The sequence below is a fragment of the Odocoileus virginianus genome, chromosome 21 (assembly GCF_023699985.2).
Source record: "Odocoileus virginianus isolate 20LAN1187 ecotype Illinois chromosome 21, Ovbor_1.2, whole genome shotgun sequence".
Classification (NCBI taxonomy): Eukaryota; Metazoa; Chordata; class Mammalia; order Artiodactyla; family Cervidae; genus Odocoileus; species Odocoileus virginianus.
Window position 1 is genome coordinate 39,182,698 of NC_069694.1, and position 21,690 is coordinate 39,204,387.

Genomic DNA, 21,690 nt, shown 5'->3' on the forward strand with positions numbered 1-21,690 from the left:
TTCTCTTTTATTTTTTTTAAAATTCCCTATTACTCCCCCATTACTCCTCAACTTTCATTTTCATATATTTTTACGATTTTTTTAATTAGGGAAAAAAATTTTTTTTTCTTTTTTTTTTCTTTTTCTTGTTTTTCTCTCCTGTTTCCTTTTAGAGTCCTCTAATACTCCTCAATTATTCCTTAACTTTCATTTTCATTACACTATAGCCTTGCCACAAAAAAAAAAAAAGAGAGAGAAACCCTATTTTTTAAATTGAACTTCATATACAGTTCTAAATTTTTGTTTTTGTTTTTTAAATATTGTATTTCAAAGAGTCTAACCTCTACACTAGATTTTCAATCTTTGTTTTTCAGTAGTATGTGATATAAATTTTGGTCATTTAAGAATCCAATATTCAGTTCCCATTTCTATTCAGGAGTGTGGTGATACTCTCCCACTTTTGACTCTCTGTTTTATACCTCAGAACACCTCTATTTCCTCCATTCCCTTTCTCTTCCCAATCCAACTCTGTGAATCTCTGTGGGTGTCTGGGCTACGGAGAACACTTTGGGAACAGATAACTGCGTAGATCTGTCTCTCTCCTCTTGAGTCCCCTTTTTCTCCTCCTGCTCACCTCTATCTCCTTCCTCCCTCTCCTATTCTTCATGTAACTCTGTGAACCTCTCTGGTTGTCTCCCACGGTAGAGAATCTTTTCACCATTAACCTAGAAGTTTTATTATCAGTGCTGTATAGTTGGAGAAGTCTTGAGACTATTGGAAGAATAAAACTGAAATCCAGAGGCAGGAGACTTGAGCCCAAATCCTGAGAAAAGCAGAAAACTCCTGACTACATAGAACATTAAGGAATAAGAGACCATCCAAAAGCTTCCATACCTACACCAAAACCAACCACCACCCAAGAGCCAATAAGCTCCAGTACAAGACATACCACACAAATTCTTTAGCAATGCAGGAACATAGACCTGAGTGTCAACATACAGGCTCTCCAAAGTCACACCTAACACAGAGACCCATCGCAAAACTCATTACTGGACACTCCATTGCACTCCAGAGAGAAGAAATCCAATTCCACGCACCAGAACGCTGACACAAGCTTCCCTAACCAGGAAACCTTGACAAACCAATCATCCAACCCCACCCACTGGGTGAAACCTCCACAATAAAAAGGAACCTCAGACCACAAGAATACACAAAGCCCACTCCAGACATAGCAATCTAAACAAGATGAAAAGGCAGAGAAATACCCAACAGCTAAAGGAACATGAAAAAAGCCCACCAAGTCAAACAAAAGAGGAGGAAATAGGGAATCTACCTGAAAAAGAATTTAGAATAATGATAATAAAAATGATCCAAAATCTTGAAAACAAAATGGAGTTACAAATAAATAGCCTGGAGATAAAGATTGAGAAGATGCAAGAAATGTTTAACAAGGACCTAGAAGAAATAAAAAAATGTCAATTAAAAATTAATAATGAAATAAATGAGATCAAAAACACTCTGGAGGGAACCATGAGTAGAATAATGGAGACAGAAGATGGGATAAGTGAGTTAGAAGATAAAATGGTGGAATTAAATGAAGCAGAGAGGAAAAAAGAAAAAAGAATCAAAAGAAATGAGGACAACCTCAGAGACCTCTGGGACAATGTGAAACGCCCCAACATTCGAATCATAGGAGTCCCAGAAGAAGAAGACAAAAAGAAAGGCCATGAGAAGATACTCGAGGAGATAATAGCTGAAAACTTCCCTAAAATGGGGAAGGAAATAGCCAACCAAGTCCAAGAAACCCAGAGAGTCCCAAACAGGATAAACCCAAGGCAAAACACCACAAGACACATATTAATCAAATTAACAAAGATCAAACACAAAGAACAAATATTAAAAGCAGCAAGGGAGAAACAACAAATAACACACAAAGGGATTGCCATAAGGATAACAGCTGATCTATCAATAGAAACCCTTCAGGCCAGAAGGGAATGGCAGGACATACTTAAAGTAATGAAAGAGAATAACCTACAACCTAGATTACTGTACCCAGCAAGGATCTCATTCAGATATGAAGGAGAACTCAAAAGCTTTACAGACAAGCAAAAGCTGAGAGAATTCAGCACCACCAAACCAGCTCTTCAACAAATACTAAAGGATCTTCTCTAGACAGGAAACACAGAAAGGTGGTATAAACGTGAACCCCAAACAACAAAATAAATGGCAACGGGACCATACCTATCAATAATTACCTTAAATGTAAATGGGTTGAATGCCCAACCAAAAGACAAAGGCTGACTGAATGGATACAAAAACAAGACCCCTATATATGCTGTCTACAGGAGACCCACCTCAAAGCAAGGGACACATACAGACTAAAAGTGAAGGGCTGGAAAAAAATATTCCACGCAAACGGAGACCAAAAGAAAGCAGGAGTCGCAATACTCATATCAGATAAAATAGACTTTCAAATTAAGTCTGTGAAAAGAGACAAAGATGGACACTACATAATGATCAAAGGATCAATCCAAGAAGAAGATACAATAATTATAAATATATATGCACCCAACATAGGAGCACCGCAATATGTAAGGCAAATGCTAACAAGTATGAAAGAGGAAATTAATAGTAACACAATAATAGTAGGAGACTTTAATACCCCACTCACAACTATGGATAGATCAACTAAACAGAAAATGAACAAGGAAACACAAACTTTAATGGACACAATGGACCAGCTAGACCTAATTGACATCTATAGGACGTTTCACCCCAAAACAATCAACTTCACCTTTTTCTCAAGTGCACACGGAACCTTCTCCAGAATAGATCACATCCTGGGCCATAAATCTAGTCTTGGTAAATTCAAAAAGATTGAAATCATTCCAGTCATCTTTTCTGACCACAGTGCAGTAAGATTAGATCTCAATTACAGGAAAAAAATTATTAAAAATTCAAACATATGGAGGCTAAACAACACGCTTCTGAACAACCAACAAATCATAGAAGAAATCAAAAAAGAAATCAAAATATGCATAGAAATGAATGAAAATGAAAACACAACAACCCAAAACCTATGGGACACTGTAAAAGCAGTGCTAAGGGGAAGGTTCATAGCATTACAGGCCTACCTCAAGAAATGAGAAAAAAGTCAAATAAATAACCTAACTCGACACCTAAAGCAACTAGAGGAGGAAGAAATGAAGAGCCCCAGCGTTAGTAGAAGGAAAGAAATCTTAAAAATTAGGGCAGAAATAAATGCAAAAGAAACTAAAGAGATCATAGCAAAAATTAACAAAGCTAACAGCTGGTTTTTTGAAAAAATAAAATTGACAAACCATTAGCAAGACTCATTAAGAAACAAAGGGAGAAGAACCAAATTAACAAAATTAGAAATGAAAATGGAGAGATCACAACAGACAGCACTGAAATACAAAGGATCATAAGAGACTACTACCAGCAGCTCTATGCCAATAAAATGGACAACTTGGAAGAAATGGACAAGTTCTTAGAGAAGTATAACTTTCCAAAACTGAACCAGGAAGAAATAGAAGATCTTAACAAAATGATCACAAGCAAGGAAATCGAAACTGTAATCAGAAATCTTCCAGCAAACAAAAGCCCAGGACCAGATGGCTTCACAGCTGAATTCTACCAAAAATTTAGAGAAGAGCTAACACCTATCTTACTCAAACTCTTTCAGAAAATTGCAGAAGAAGGTAAACTTCCAAACTCATTCTATGAGGCCACCATCACCCTAATTCCAAAACCAGACAAAGATGCCACAAAAAAAGAAAACTACAGGCCAATATCGCTGATGAACATAGATGCAAAAATCCTTATCAAAATTCTACCAAACAGAATCCAACAACATATTAAAAAAGTCATACATCATGACCAAGTGGGCTTTATCCCAGGAATGCAAGGATTCTTTAATATCTGCAAATCAATCAATGTAATACACCACATTAACAAATTGAAAGATAAAAACCATATGATTATCTCAATAGATGCAGAAAAAGCCTTTGACAAAATTCAGCATGCATTTATGATTAAAACTCTCCAGAAAGCAGGAATAGAAGGAACATACCTCAACATAATAAAAGCTATACATGACAAACCCACAGCAAGCATCACCCTCAATGGTGAAAAATTGAAAGTATTTCCCCTGAAATCAGGAACAAGACAAGGGTGCCCACTCTCACCACTCCTATTCAACATAGTTTTGGAAGTGTTGGCCACAGCAATCAGGGCAGAAAAATAAGTAAAAGGAATCCAGATAGGAAAAGAAGAAGTGAAACTCTCTCTGTTTGCAGATGACATGATCCTCTACATAGAAAACCCTAAAGACTCTACCAGAAAATTACTAGAGCTAATCAATGAATACAGTAAAGTTGCAGGATATAAAATTAACACACAGAAATCTCTTGCATTCCTATACACTAACAATGAGAAAACAGAAAGAGAAATTAAGGAAACAATACCATTCACCATTGCAACAAAAAGAATAAAATACTCAGGAGTATATCTACCTAAAGAAACAAAAGACCTATACATAGAAAACTATAAAACACTGATGAAAGAAATCAAAGAGGACACAAACAGATGGAGAAATATACCCTGTTCATGGATTGGAAGAATCAATATTGTCAAAATGGCTATACTACCCAAAGCAATGTATAGATTCAATGCAATCCCTATCAAACTACCAACGGTATTTTTCACAGAACTAGAACAAATAATTTCACAATTTGTATGGAAATACAAAAAACCTCGAATAGCCAAAGTAATCCTGAGAAAGAAGAATGGAACTGGACGAATCAACCTGCCTGACTTCAGACTCTACTACAAAGCCACAGTCATCAAGACAGTATGGTACTGGCACAAAGACAGAAATATAGATCAATGGAACCGAATAGAAAGCCCAGAGATAAATCCATGAACCTATGGCCACCTTATCTTCGACAAAGGAGGCAAGGATATACAATGGAAAAAAGATAACCTCTTTAACAAGTGGTGCTGGGAAAACTGGTCAACCACCTGTAAAAGAATGAAACTAGAACACTTTCTAACACCATACACAAAAATAAACTCAAAATGGATTAAAGATCTAAATGTAAGACCAGAAACTATAAAACTCCTAGAGGAGAACATAGGCAAAACACTCTCCGACATAAATCACAGCAGGATCCTCTATGACCCACATCCCAGAATTTTAGAAATAAAGGCAAAAATAAACAAATGGGACCTAATGAAACTTAAAAACTTTTGCACAACAAAGGAAACTATAAGCAAGGTGAAAAGACAGCCCTCAGATTGGGAGAAAATAATAGCAAACGAAGCAACAGACAAAGGATTAATCTCAAAAATATACAAGCAACTCCTCCAGCTCAACTCCAGAAAAATAAATGACCCAATCAAAAAATGGGCCAAAGAACTCAACAGACATTTCTCCAAGGAAGACATACAGATGGCTAACAAACACATGAAAAGATGCTCAACATCACTCATTATCAGAGAAATGCAAATCAAAACCACAATGAGGTACCATTATACACCAGTCAGGATGGCTGCTATCCAAAAGTCTACAAGCAATAAATGCTGGAGAGGGTGTGGAGAAAAGGGAACCCTCTTACACTGTTGGTGGGAATGCAAATTAGTACAGCCACTATGGAAAACAGTGTGGAGATTTCTTAAAAAACTGGAAATAGAACTGCCATATGACCCAACAATCCCACTTCTGGGCATACACACCAAGGAAACCAGATCTGAAAGAGACACGTGCACCCCAATGTTCATCGCAGCACTGTTTATAATAGCCAGGACATGGAAGCAACCCAGATGCCCATCAGCAGACGAATGGATGAGGAAGCTGTGGTACATATACACCATGGAATATTACTCAGCCATTAAAAAGAATTCATTTGAATCAGTTCTAATGAGATGGATGAAACTGGAGCCGATTATACAGAGCAAAGTAAGCCAGAAAGATAAAGACCATTACAGTATACTAACACATATATATGGAATTTAGAAAGATGGTAATGATAACCCTATATGCAAAACAGAAAAAGAGACTCAGATGAATAGAACAGACTTGTGGACTCTGGGAGAAGGCGAGGGTGGGATGTTTCAAGAGAACAGCATTGAAACATGTATATTATCTAGGGTGAAACAGATCACCAGCCCAGGTTGGGTGCATGAGACAAGTGCTCGGGCCTGGTGGACTGGGAAGACCCAGAGGGATCGGGTGGAGAGGGAGGTGGGAGGGGGGACTGGGAAGGGGAATACATGTAAATCCATGGCTAATTCATTTCTATGTATGACAAAAACTACTGTAATGATGTAAAGTATTAGCCTCCAGCTAATAAAAATAAATGGAAAAAATAAATAAATAAAAAATAAATAACAACAACAACAACAACAAAAAAAGAACTGCAATTCAGAGTCTGCGACCATGGTGAGCCACTTGCAAGTTACCACACAGCGAGGAAACAACAGTTTTATAGAGGGGAAGAAGAAGTGATAATGGCTATAGTAAACAAAAGTGTATGGCTTTTCATTGAGTAATTGCCAGGAAAGAAGAGGGTCTTTCTTCCTGTTGGGCTCTGCTATTGACCCAGAAGAGGGCCATCTTCTGGCCCATCAACTCTATTTAAAATATTCAAGTTTTGTTTATTAAATTTGGACAATACCTGAGAAATGAAAACACATGATCACACCAAAACATGTACATAAATGTTCTTAGCATCATTATTTACAATAGGTTAAAAGTAGAAATAATCCAAATGTCCATCAACTAATAAATAAAGAAAATGTGATCTGTTTACACAATGAAATCTAGTTAATCATAAAAAAGTATGAACTACAGATACATATTATAGCATGGATGAATTTAAGAACATTATAGTAAGTGAAAGAAGCCAGACACAAAAGATCATATGTTATATGATTCCATTTATATGAAACTTCTAGAATAGGTAAATCTGTAAAAGTAGTAAGTAGGGTAATGGTTGCCAGGGACTAAAGGAAGGGTGGAATGGGGAGTGATTGTGATAGATTTAGAGTTTTTTTAGGGGTGATGAAAATGTTCCAGGTGATTATGCAAGCTTGTAAATATACTAAAATGTGCTGAATGGAATACTGAATATTATGGTATATGAATGATAAAAGAAAATTGGTGTGGCAAAACAAATGGCCATTACTCACCATCACCTTTAGCTTTTGGAGTTACTGGAGACGGTGTTGCTAGGTGAGGCATTTGTGTGGCTTCCTCGCTGGAGGTTCCTAATTTGATAAGATAGATAATGTTATTATTAGTTACAATTTCATCTTTCTGGTCAAGCAGTAAATAAAAGTAAGTCTAATTTGAAGGTGAAAATCTTTCTGTAGATACTGGGCAAACTTTTGTATAGTTCTTCTGTGTATTCTTGCCACCTCCTCTTGATATCTGCTACTTCTGTTAAGTCCATACCATTTCTGTCCTTAATTCTGCCCATCTTTGCATGAAATGTTCCCTTGGTATCTCTAATTTTCTGAAGAGATCTCTAGTCTTTCCCCTTCTGTTGTTTTCCTCTATTTCTTTGCATTGATCACTAAGGATGGCTTTCTTATCTCTCCTTGCTCTTCTTTGGAACTCTGAATTAAAATCTTTCCTTTTCTCCTTTGCCTATTGCTTCTCTTCTTTTCACAGCTGTTTGTAAGCCCTCCTCAGACAGCCATTTTGCCTTTTTACACTTCTTTTTCTTGGGGATGGTCTTGATCCCTGCCTCCTGTACAATGTCACGAACCTCTGTCCATAGTTTATCAGGCACTCTGTCTATCAGAACTAGTCCCTTGAATCTATTTCTCACATACACTGTATAATCATAAGGGATTTGATTTATGTCATACCTGGATGGTCTAGTGGTTTTCCCTACTTTCTTCAGTTTTAGTCTGAATTTGGCAATAAGGAGTTCATGATCTGAGCCATAGTAAGCTCCCTGTCTTGTTTTTGCTGACTGTATAGAACTTCTCCATCTTTGGCTGCAAAGAATATAATCAATCTGATTTCTGTATTGACCATCTGGTGATGTCCATGTGTGGACAAGTCTTCTTGTGTTGAACACAAGTCTTCTCTTGTGTTGTTGGAAGAGGGTGTTTGCTATGACCAGTGCACTCTCTTGGCAAAACTCTACACTCCAAGGCCAAATTTGCCTGTTACTCTAGGTATTTCTTGACTTCCTACTTTTGCATTCCAGTCACCTATAATGAAAGACACCTTTTTTGGGTGTTAGTTCTAGAAGTTCTTGTAGGTCTTCATAGAACCATTCAACTTCAGCTTCTTCAACATTACTGGTCAGGGCATAGACTTGGATTACTGTCAGATTGAATGGTTTGCCTCGGAAACGAACAGAGATTATTCTGTCGCTTTTGAGATTGCATCCAAGTATTGCATTTTGGACTCTTTTGTTGACTATGAGGGCTACTCTATTTCTTCTAAGGGATTCCTGCCCACAGTAGTAGATAAAATGGTCATCTGAGTTAAATTCATCCATTCCAGTCAATTTTGGTTCACTGATTCCTAAAATGTCAATGTTCACTCTTGCCATCTCCTGTTTGACCACTTTCAATTTGCCTTGATTAATGGATCTAATATTCCAGGTTCCCATGCAATATTGCTCTTTACAGCATTGGACTTTGCTTCCATAATCAGTCACATCCACAAATGTGTGTTGTTTTTGCTTTGGTTCCATCTCTTCATTCTTTCTGGAGTTATTTCTCCACCAGTCTTCAGTAGCATATTGGGCACCTACCAACCTGGGGAGTTCATCATTCAGTGTTCTATCTTTTTGCCTTTTCTTACTGTTCATGGGGTTCTCAAGGCAAGAATACTGAAGTGGTTTGCTATTCCCTTCTCCAGTGGACCACATTTTGTCAGAACTCTCCACCATGACTTGTCCATCTCTGGTGGCCCTACACGGCATGGCTCATAGTTTCACTGAGTTAGACAAGGCTGTGGTCCATTAGTTAGTTTTCTGTGACTGTGGTTTTCAGTGACTGTGGTTTTCAGTATGTCTGCCCTTTGATGGAGAAGGATAAGAGGCTTATGGAAGCTTCCTGAAGGGAGAGACTGATTGAGGTGGAAACTGGGTCTTGTTCTGAACAGTTAGAACTGGACATGGAACAACAGATTGGTTCCAAATTGGGAAAGGAGTACGTCAAGGTGGTATATTGTCACCCTGCTTATTTAACTTATATGCAGAGTACATCATGAAAAATGAAGTACAAGCTGGAATCAAGATTGCCGGGAGAAATACCAATAACCTCAGATATGCAGATGATACCACCCTTATAACAGAAAGTGAAGAAGAACTAAAGAGCCTCTTGATGAAAGTGAAAGAGGAGAGTGAAAAAGTTGGCTTAAAACTCAACATTCAGAAAACTAAGATCATGGTATCTGGTCACATCACTTCATGGAAAATAGATGGAGAAACAGTGGAAACAGTAGGAGATTTTATTATTTTGGGGCTCCAAAATCACTGCAGATGGTGACTGAAGCCACAAAATTAAAAGACACTTGCTCCTTGGAAGAAAAGCTATGACCAACCTAGACAGCGTATTAAAAATCAGAGGTTTACTTTGCCAACAAAGGTCCATCTAGTCAAAACTATGGTTTTTCCAGTAGTCATGTATGGATGTGAGAGTTGGACTATAAAGAAAGCTGAGTGCTGAAGAATTGATTCTTTTAAACTGTGGTGTTGGGAAAGACTCTTGAGAGTCCCTTGGACTGCAAGGAGATCCAACCAGTCCATCCTAAAGGAGATCAGTCCTGGGTATTCATTGGAAGGACTGATGCCAAAGCTGAAACTCCAATACTTTGGCCACCTGATGCGAAGAACTGACTCCTTGGAAAAGACCCTGATGCTGGGAAAGATTAAAGGCAGGAGGAGAAGGGGACGACAGAGGATGAGACGGCTGGATGGTATCACTGACTCAATGGACATGAGTTTGAGTAAACTCTGGGAGTTGGTGATGGTCAGGGAGGCCTGGTGTGCTGCAGTCCATGGGGTCGCAGAGTCAGACACGACTGAACAACTGAACAGAACTGAAACTTCTGTGTCGCTTTACTTTTTCCGATTTTTGTCCACCATAAGGAATACAATTACTGAATGCTTCGGTGGCCCAGTAAACACACACAGACACACACACATACACAGACACACACAGACAACACACACACATTTCACACACATTTTTGTATGACAGGCTTCCAAAGCAGATTTCTATTGCAGATTGTTACCTGGGTATTTTGAAACATGCAAAAAAGTTGTAAAATTAAATGATTTAAAATCATTTTATTTTTCCTTGTGAGAAAAACTTCTTGGTCAATAGGACCTAGGAGTAATGTGATTTTTTTCTCCAAAATGAGATTTAATTTTATTGACTTAATTGTGACTTTGAAACTTCTAATAGCCAGAAATAATAAAGGGATATGAAAACTTCTGTAATTAATTTTTTTTCATTGATGAAACATTGAATCCCCACTCTGTTCAAGGCCATCTCCAAGGCTTTGGAGGGCAGTATCTGACTCTTAGTCATTTTGGTTTTTTCCATGCTCCTCCTCCCACTCCCTGCAGCCACCACATGCTCCAGCAGGCCCTTAGTCATCTTTGTAACCTGTGTTACCGTGAAGAACAATTCCTGGCACAGAGTAGGCATGTGGTAAATGCTGTTTCAGGGACGATGGCACTCATACAGGATAGAGGGACCAACAGAAGAATAAAGATCCCCTGTAAGTAGTGAACACAACTGACTGATTTGCTACTCATAATAGCATTCCTTTTTTTCTTAAAGCATGTTAGAATGTCCTTTTGCAAATAAGGCACAGGCTCTACTTTTACTATGTGACATTTATAAAATCTTGGTTCTTATTAATATATGCATGATGTGTTTGAGGGAGGAATTATTTAGCTCTGCACAGTTTACGTGATACTTTAAAACCCTGGTCAGGGGAAAGTTTTCAAGGCTAAGCTGGCTGGAGCTGTATATTGGAATACACGAGGGAACCATAAGAGGAAGATAAGATCTTGGGAGGGTTGCTGAGGACAAACACTTCTATGCAGGTGGTGAAGGTTTGGTTTATTGCTTATTCCTCTTTCTTCACTGCTTTTCAGGGGATATAGGTTATTCTAGCAACGGAAATGGAGAAGGCAATGGCAACCCACTCCATTACTCTTGCCTGGAAAATCCCATGGATGGAGAAGCCTGGTAGGCTGCAGGCCATGGGGTTTCGAAGAGTCAGACACGACTGAGCGACTTCACTTCCACTGTTCACTTTTCATGCATTGGGGAAGGAATGGCAACCCACTACAGTGTTCTGCCTGGAGAATCCCAGGGACGGGGGGGAGCCTGGTGGGCTGCCGTCTATGGGGTCACACAGAGTCGGACATGACTGAAGCAACTTAGCAGCAGCAGCAGCAACGGAAAGTGACTGTAATAGGCAGATTCTGTGCATTATAATGTGGAGAGCAACTGAGACTATCTAAAAGTTTTCTACACTCATAGGTGGTTATAACTGTAAAAGAAGAAACCAACAACAGAAATGTTATTGCTGAAAGTTAGGTTTGAGATTCTGCATTGTCCACTCACATGATCCCAATACCTCAAGGTAAAGATTTTTTGTTAGTGTGTTTTTTAAGATAAAGATGTTAAAAATATAAATTAAGTGTCCCCTCCAGTCAAACATAGTACCTTTGTTTTCACTTCATCACTATTCTTGGTACCAATAATAACCTTAATTAAATTCTTACCATAAATAATAAAGGAATCTACAAACTCCTGTAATTAATTTTTTTGTAATTAATTTTTATACAATGATTATCATTGTGTCATTATGTTTTATTGGCATATATTTCATTTACTGCTTGAAAATCCAAGACACAGAGATGATTATAGGAAATAATTAGGACACATAATGGTAAATAGAAAAAATGTGTATCATCTTTGAGTTTCTGAAGTTCTGGATCTTTTTGTTTTATACCTATCATGTTTGATAGTGGGAAGAGATGGAACAAATTTGAGCTTTGGCTCAAGTATTCATCAGAAATCTATTTGGCTTCTGTTTCATCTTGGTCTTTAGAAAATAGAAGAGCTAAGTGGTTGTACATTTCTGATGTTCCTGGACTTGTTTGTGTGTGAACAGTGATCCTGTAATGAAGCTGATAATCTCTAAATACAGTCACTGTAACAATATCCATGATGTAAAAAAGCTTAGTGTATTTTAGATTTATTATTAATATATAAATATTCATTTTCAAATATGGGCAAGCATTTTAAGTAAAATTCTTTTCCTGTGCTAAGAATGTTAAAATCCTGCAGTACAGATGCATCTTTACTATTGCAAAATTGAAGTGTTGCAATATCTAATGAGGATTGTTATGTCTGTTAATTACATGCACAAAATTAATAATACTATGTAATAGTTAACCAAAGAAATAGACTGAATTTAATATGAACATTAAGAGATTATATCTATATTTGGGGCTTCCCAGATGACTCAGTGGGTAAAGAATCTGCCTGCAGTGTAGAAGATGCAGGAGACATGGGTTTGATCCCTGGGTCAGGAAGATTCCCTGGAAGATCCTCTGGAGGAAGACATAGCAACCCACTCCAATATTCTTGCCTGGAGAATTCCACGGACAGAGGAGCCTGGTCAGCTACAATGCACGGGGTGGCGGAGTCAGACATGACTGAAATGACTTAACACGCATAGCTATATATATCTTTTAGAGATACATCATTTTAAGTCAACAAATGTTTATAAAATATTAAATTGTAAGAATATAATTCTACTCTGTGAAAAGTGGTTTAGTAAACCATCATCCATAATATTTTCCAAAATAAGCTTTTAGAGTTGTATTTAATTCCGTTTAGAACACAAGGGTTTCAAGAAACGGTCTAATTTTGGAACATGTCATAACTTGTGAAGATAAACTACAAGCAAAATGTCACCTTTACCACTTCAAAATTTTATAAAAAGGAAAAAAAAAAGTAACAGATATCCCAAGTAGTTCAAGTTAAATTCAAACTTCACAAAGAATACAGACTATGGATAAAGGAGAAGGATATGGAGGAAAATGTGGTCCCCAAGCCTATTTATTTCCCCATTAATCATACAAGAAAATTTACAAGAATGCCTTTTAAAAGTCTGTTCTTTATAGTTTTATCTTTGTTTCTAGAGTGAAAGTGCATCTTAAACACCACCACAACTGGCCTCCTATAGGGAAGAAATGGCCAAAAATCCCTGGTCTTTCTACTGACCTCAGTTCAAACTGAATGTCTATTTACTATCAAAAATTTGAAGTATCTGTGCTGAGAATTTTTATTTCTGCATTATGATTCAGCTTATATATCTGACTATAAAGTGTTTTTAAAATGTTGAACAATAGTTACATTTTAATAATGAAATTGCAGGTTTATTTTTAAAAGTTCCCTTTATAATGATGACATTCAGTGTTGACCAAATGTTGATTTTAACCCTGGCCATTTGGCCTTTGAACAAAATGGGCAGAGCATGTGATATACATCTAGAGATAGATCAAATCCCATCTCTCTAATTGAGTAAACTTCTGAAGACAAGCCTGCTCTGGGCAAAGCTCTATCAGCACCGATGCCACTGTGACTACATCACTGCAAAGATTCCCATCTTGACTGCACATTTTCCATTTTTCTGATGATAAAATTTCTGCCATTGTCATAAGGAGGAAAATGTACATATTTTAGATAAACATGAATGCTTAAATCAACTATCTATTGACCCTTAAGAAGAAAATCTGACTGGGACAACTTAAAATGAAAATAAAAATATTTCTCCATGTTGCATTTTTTGGTAAATCCTTTATGTCTAAAATTACCTTGGTGGCCATGAGGAACGGGGAATAAAAATGATTTCACTATAGATATATTTTTATGATATTATTATATAATTTAAAAGTGGTTACTTTGAAGAATGAGACAACATATAAAACTCCTCACAAGCCTGAAAAGAGAAAGTCATATATCCTGATACACTGGTTAGAGTATGAGAATTTGAGGCAAATTTTCCACGGTCTTCTTTGTTGTTTATTCACTAAGTTGTGTCCCACTCTTTGAGACTTCATGGACTGTAGTATGCCAGGCTTCTCTGTCCTTCCCTAGTTACCAAAGTTTGCACAAATTCACATCCACTGAGTCACGGATGCTATCTAACCATCTCATCCTCAGTTGCCCCCTGCTCGTTTTGCCTTCAATCTTTCCCAGCATCAGTCTTTTCCAATGAGTCAGCTTTTCACATCAGGTGGCCAAAGTATTGGAGCTTCAGCTGCAGCATCAGTCCTTCTGATGTATATTCCTCATCTGTGTATTAAGTATATTGTTTTTAGGAACACAGGCAATATCCATATATTAAGTCCAACTAACTTATGCCCTTAATATACAAGTGGTGATTAAGTAAATCAGATAAGGAGTTCCTTTCTCTTTTCCACTGTTGTTCCCTCATTTTCCTTCAAGTGCAATGGACCCCCGGCTGCCTGATGTCTTCACCCATCTCTTCCACCATGCCAGACTCTCTGTTTCTCATCCTGGACCCAAGGAGTTTGTGGACATCAGAAGCTGTCTTTCTTTTTTCATCTTTTCTCCACCATCATTCTTCATCATTCTTCTCCATCATCGTTCATTCATCATGACCCCAGAATGTGCTCATTTCCTTCTTTCTCCCACTGTTCTATTCATGGTTACTAGATTTTAACCCTTAAAGCCCTTTGAAATGAATTTTAAATGATACTAATTCATTACTATTAATTCAGAAAATTTGATAATGACACTGTAGCTTTGTAATAAATTATTCTTATTTTTTGTGATGCACTCTTAGTGTGCAGAGGTAAAATGGCATAAAGTCTGATGGCAAAACCACTACAATATTGTAAAGTAATTAGCCTCCAATTAAAATAAATACATTTATATTTAAAAAATATCCAAAAGCAAAATACAGAGAGAGAGAGAGAGAGAGAATAAAGGAAGAAAAGAAGCAAGAAGGAAGGAAAAGAGGGAGGTACAAAGCAGGAAAAAGGGAAAGAAGGGACGGCGGGAGGATGGAAAGGAGAAAGAAAAAGAAAAATGAAGCAAATAGGGTAGAAACTTGATGATCATTGATTCTGAGATGAATTACAGTATTCTTTATTTGTGGGTACATATGGACATCTTCATAATGAAAATTAAAAAAAATGAAAAACTATTCTGGTCTATTACCATTTTTATAATTGGATGTGAATAGTTTAAAACTTACTTGGACAACTTTTGAAAAACACAGACAGATTAGCTTAGTTTTTTTTACATAGGTAATATAAAGCAGTAAAAATGTCCCTCAAAAGGAATTAGGAGAAACATGTGTGTGTGTGTGTGTGTGTGTGTGTGTGTGTGTGTGTGTGTACACATGATTTAAACTGTTCTATCGACTGTCCCTCGACAGGAGCCACCAAAGGTAAAGTTGATGTAAAGGTCTCCCCCATTATGTTTCACAAGAGTAGGTACAGAGTTTCTCTTTCAAGTGAAAAAGGTAAGATGAATTCTTGGTATCACAAATTACAACTCTGGATTTTTTCAGTGAAACCTCCACCTCCACCCTTTCATGATCATTTACCATGGTGGTCAGGACTTGTGTTATTATTTAGACAGTGTTATTCATCATAGACCATTGTAGGCAGGCTAGGGATATTCCCACTTGGAAAGCATACGTTCCAAGTAGTTAACAGAAAAACTGTGGAACTTTAACTCTTTGGGGCTTCATGCAACATCCACACTTGCCTCCTCTGTTTTCTGGTTCTTTGGGGGGAATATAATTGATTACAAGGGCTTTCCTGGTGACTCAGATGGGAAAGAATCTGTCTGCAATGCGGGAGGTGCAGGTTGGATCCCTGGGTCAGGAAGACCCCCTGGAGAAGGGAATGGCTACCCGCTCCAGTATTTTAGCCTGGACAGAGGAGCCTGCTGGGGTGTAGTCCATGGCATTGCAAAGAGTTGGATATGACTGAGTGACTAACATTTTCACACTATCGCTTGAAAAGTAATATGTTTTATCAAAATCAAATAATTTTATGCTAAGGACTCATTAGGCAACTCACAGAGATTGAAGGGAGATAGAGATAGAGATATTATATTATATACCTTTATATTAAAATATACACGTTTATATATATATATATATATATATATATATAGAGAGAGAGAGAGAGAGAGAGAGATGTTTGTAAAAATTAAAATAAACAATGAAATAATTCAACCTGTGGAGTGTTGGCTGAAGGTTTCATGGTCCCTGGCTCGCTGACGGTCATTTGGAGTTTCTCCTAGGTGGTAATGTAGATTGTACCACATTTTGAGAATAAATCCCCTGTGCTTCCCTCAAGGTGTAGTGTAATTCTCTCTCTTAGTCTGGTAAAGAAGTTCTAAGGGTTGGTTTGGTTTCACATTAGAATTAGACAGTTTGGAAACAATGAACTATATTCACAATACTCCTTTTCTCTAGAGTATCACCATCACATTCAAGTCCAGTGAACTAGCTCTTATCAGTCTTCTGTATGTCTTCGAATGGAAGTTAAATGAGGAATAGGAGGGCAAGAAAGACAGTAGTGGAGATTTCAGTTCAGTAGGGTACATGATTTTTAGGTATTTCTGTGACCTTAGCATGCTAATCATATTTCTGCCCATAGGTAATCAACAAACACTTATATTTCCCTTGCTCCACTGATACTGGACCTGAATGATATGCCTCATTTTATGTTTTTTTCAGGATGGGAAATGCATTATGTGCTGGGTTAATAATCTCTTGAGTTTTTAGCTGAATGATACTAATGGCTCATTTTATTTTTCATAGATGATAAGGTAATTCTCTTTAATACCAAGAGCCATAAAATACGATACAGGTGTCACTCAGTCCAGTAACCATAATGATGACACTGCTACTGAAATTTACTGATTAAAACTATGATCAGCTCAATGTAACTAATAAAATCAGTCTATTATTAATACAGTTCCACCATGTTAGCTGTGCTGCTTAAGTGGGGAACTGGAATAGTTAGAAAGATATTTTTGTGACTGAGAAATGATAATTCTTTATTCTCTAAAAATAAACTTTGTATGCATAACCCTTACAATAAGATCATTCTCAAACAAAAAGTGATCCAAAAAAAGAAGTCCACTATGATCTCAGAGTTCTGTATTCAACCCAAAATAACACATACATTTCAAAATAAGGAAATAACCCAGACTTTCATACCATAGATACAAGATTCCCAAATTATTTTCCTATGATTAAATTATATGGGTGATAATTTTGTTTAAGTTAGAATAAATTCCATGAAAAATTAATCCTACCTTTAGTAGATATTTCAACTGTTGCTTTCTCAACATTTGGTGATGTTGCTGAGTTTATTGCTTGCAAAGTTGTGATTCTTTCAGAAGTTGTTGATAGTGAAACGGATGTAGTTGTTTCTTCAGAAAAAAATAAATAGTGTTAAAGTAGTTTCATTAAAATTTACATTTTGCCAATCAACATTCTAGTATATTTAAACAAAATAAACTGTATGTATGGTTTTGGAATTAATTTTCTAATCGCAAAAGAACTCAACCTTGAGTTCAGTATTCATTCATTAACTCCATCAGCTTCTCACTGATGGCATGAATTTCTAGGATGGTTGCAGGAGCAGTCTGTGGTTCTGAAAGAAAATAATATCTTACAAAACTAGTGAGGAATACATGTGTAAGTTTGACACTTAATTAAGGCAACTAAAGTAACATTGTCAGGTGAAATAATTAAACAAATACTCTCTGGACAGTGAATATTTTACCAAGTGTTTTTACAGCAAGTTATTGTTACTAAACTCTAAATTCTCAGTATTAATTCATGGGACATACATTCTCTTTTCTTTCTCTCCTCCCCCCTTCTCTCTCTCTCTATATATATAGATATAGATATAAGTGTGTGTATCTAACTATATATGTAAATTTATTGTCTCTTGGGAATATATTAGCAGACAATAGATTAAAAAATTCAATAATTGCTACAAGCTTAAATTCTTGGTAATAGAGCCACCATAAATCTGCCTTTTAAATGACTTATTTTTCTCAGTTGTAATAACCAAAAGCACAGAAGTGAAGACAATATAATGTTATATATATTATATATTTATTTTTAATAATTATTTTTTGGCAATAGAAAGTCACTGTCTTACAATAACTCTTACAACTTCCATTGCAATATTATTTTTTAAAGGGAAGCATGAAGGACTTCTCAGTGATCTATGGAAAGATTTACTTCACATAATATTATTGTAATTTTTTAACATTTATACAAGCATATGGGGTTTCCCAGGTGGCACAGTAAATAATCTGCCTGCCAATGAAGGAGACACAAGAGATGTGAGTTTTATCCCTCGGTTGGGAAGATCCCCTGGAGAGGGAAATGGCAACCCACTCCAGTATTCTTGCCTGGAAAATCCCATGGACAGAGGAGCCTGGTGGAGCTACAGTCCATAGTCACAAAGAGTAGGGCATGAGTGAGCACACACACACACAAACACACAATCATATAAGTGCTTCCAAGCAGTTCAAACACATTTTGTTCAAAGGTCAGCTGTATATAGAGTCAGAGAAACACATGTTGATAAGAGGGTGGACTCTGAATAACAAAAATTTATGTTCAAACTCCAGTCAAATTGGGTATGTCATTACAGTAAATGTATGTCATTCATATAATTTGTCAAATTTAAATTTCCAATTTGAGGAAAAAACAATAATCTTGAAAGTCAGTGAAAAGCAATATTTGAGATGTCATGAGATAAGAGTGTTCTTCATGCTTCATTTTGTAGATTTGAGGGGCTTGGGAGAGTCAGTGCTTAGCTCTGACTTTGTTTACAAAGAGCTCACAGAAATTGCTTGACATGTTCAGCATATACTGATGTGTTCTGCGCACACAGGAACAACATTGTCTTTTTACAGGCTTTACCTAAACCAAATCAAAGGTTTTTTTCACCTCTGGAGATACATTAACACCCTTGGTCTTACTTCCCTCCCCTCCTGCCTTGCAATATCTAGCAGATAAAAGGAACACAGCACATATGAAGCTACCTTCACTCAATTAATCAGTCATTTTGTTTTTGCTATCTTTCTTTTTGTCCTAGAGTCGATGATATAATACTAATTTCTAAGTTTAAATTGAGATTGAAGAAGAAGTTATTCAAAGAAGCATATACTACTTGGATGGGAACTTCATCTGTAAATAGCTTGAATGATTTCTATCTTTGACTTGCTAAATAGAAAACAGCCTTAATTTCCGAGTATAATCCACAACTCCAGAGATATTTTTCATATTTCTTTTCTCCCTTCCTTACTTCATTCTTTCCTTCCTTCTTTCCTTTTTGCTTCCACACACTTACTGGTAGCTAATATGAAAAGCACAGTTAAATACAGTGGAAGACTTTATATTGTACCAAACGGTATCACACTTAAGGAGCTTTTTATATGGTAGGGAACATGTCTGTACACAATAAATAACAAAGGATACTCTTAGATGTGTATAACAGTGTTTCTCAAACTTTGGGTTATTAACCATTAAAGAGAAATTTAAATCTATTTAATGCATTGCAGTCAGAGCTTTTTCCCCAAACGAAAGAGAAAAGAGACAACATTAGAGTAGTTTTGTAAATAATGAGAGTAAGTATTGTTTCATGAAGCTTTTGCTTAGAAGTGTGTGTGTGTGTGTGTGTGTATGTGGTGTGTATGTCTGAATGAAATGTGTGTCAATGCAAAATGTATTTCTTAACAGTGATTCCAGCTAAAAATTTGAAAACTGTGGGACAAGAAAAAATTGAGGCAAGAATTGATCAAAGATGATCACTCTTCTGGCATGAGTAAGGAATACTTCAGGAGAGAGTTGACAGGGGCTGGAGCTTGAAGAGTGAGTAACATGTTCACACCGAAAGAAGAAAGAACATGAGTGAAGGTGTGAAATGGGGGAACGAGAGGGATTTGAGGGCATGGCAAAGAGTTCTGTTTGGCTGAACTGCTATTGCTATGACAAGACATGGTGGATGTATCTGGTAAAATTCTGGAGACCAGATTATAAAGAACTTTGAATACCAACCCAGAGACATGGGACTTCACCTGCAAGTCTGTTTGGAGCAATGGGAAGAGACCAAAAGGAAATTCAACTGTGGAAAACATGATTGGGGAGTGAGGAGGGCAGAGAATGAGAAGACACTGGTTGAGCTTGAACTAAAAGCTCCCATTTTTATGTTTACAATGTCCTTGGCCCTCTTGAAGTCGTCATGTGAAATCACTAAGTTCACATGCATAGTTTGAGGCAAACTAGTAGGCAAGTTTCTAGCCACAAATTTCTACCACATAATTAACATAGTAAGATTGAGATATTTGTTGCTGTTAAGTCACTAAGTGACTCTTTGTGAACCCATGGACTGCTGCATGCTAGGGTCCTCTGTCCTCCAGTATTCCCTGAAATTTGCTCAAATTCATGTCCATTGAGCCGGTGATGCTATCTAACCATCTCATCATCTGCTTCCCCCTTCTCTTCCTGCTCTCAGTCTTTCCCAGAATCAGGGTGTTTTCCAGTGAGTCAACTCTTCACATCAGGTAGCCAAAGTACTGGAGTTTCATCATCAGTTCTTCCAATGAATATTCAGGGTTGATTTCCTTTAAGATTGACTGGTTTGATCTCCTCAGAGTGCAAGAGATTCTCAAAAATCTTCTCCAGCACTACAATTCAAAAGTATCAATTCTTCGGCCCTCAGCTTTGTTATGGTCTAACTCTCACACTTGTACGTGATTATTGGAAAAACCATAGCTTGGACTACATGGATGTTTGTTGGCAACATGTTATCTCTGCTCTTTAATACATTGTCTAGGTTTGTCATAGTTTTCCTTCCAAGGAGCAAGTGTCTTTTAATTACATGGCTGCGATCACTATCTGCAGTGATTTTGGACCCCAAGAAAATAAAATCTGTCACTGCTTCCACTTTTTCTCCTTCTATTTGCCATGAAGTGATGGGACTGGATGCCATGATCTTAGCATTTTGAATGTTGAGTTTCAAGCCAGCTTTTTCACTCTCCTCTTTCCTCTTTATCAAGAGACTCTTTAGTTCCTCTTTAGTTTCTGTCATTAGGGTGGTGTCATCTGCATATCTGAGGTTGTTGAAATTTCTCCCGGCAATCTTGATTTGATTCATCCAGCTGATAGTCTGCATATATACTCTGCATAAAAGTTAAAAAATCAGATTGACAATATACAGCCTTGACGTACTCCTTTCCCAATTTGGAACTAGTAGTCTTTTTTTTCCATGTCCGGTTCTAACTGTTGCTTCTTGACCTGCATACAGGTTTCTCAGGAGACAGGTAAGGTGGTCTGGTATTCCCATCTCTTAAAGAATTTTCTACAGTCTATTGTGATCCTCATAGTCAAGGACTTTAGGGTAGTCACTGATGAGTTTTCCAAATTTTCTGATATACTGAGTGCACCACTCTAATAGCATCATCTTTTAGGATTTTAAATAGCTCACCTGGAATTCTGTCACCTACACTAGCTTTGTTCATAGTAATGCTTCATGAGGCCTACTTGACCTCACATTCCAGTTGTCCAGTTCTAGAAGAGTGGCTACACCATCATGGTTATCTGGGTCATTA

At 37.0% G+C, this 21,690-nt stretch overlaps 1 protein-coding gene across 6 annotated transcripts in view; it reads right to left on the minus strand.

Moving 5' to 3' along the window:
* Positions 1-21,690, minus strand: part of EMCN (endomucin) — a 126,548-nt gene that overhangs the window by 64,604 nt on the left and 40,254 nt on the right. For 3 of the 6 annotated variants that reach the window (XM_070452185.1, XM_070452183.1, XM_020884228.2), the window contains exons 2-3: positions 17,371-17,487; positions 7,192-7,269 (exon numbers count right to left, since the gene is read on the minus strand). In XM_070452185.1, coding sequence (XP_070308286.1) covers positions 7,192-7,269; positions 17,371-17,487 — 195 coding nt within the window. The remainder of the gene's footprint in view (positions 1-7,191; positions 7,270-17,370; positions 17,488-21,690) is intronic. The other 3 variants (XM_020884229.2, XM_070452182.1, XM_070452184.1) reach the window with 2 other exon arrangements.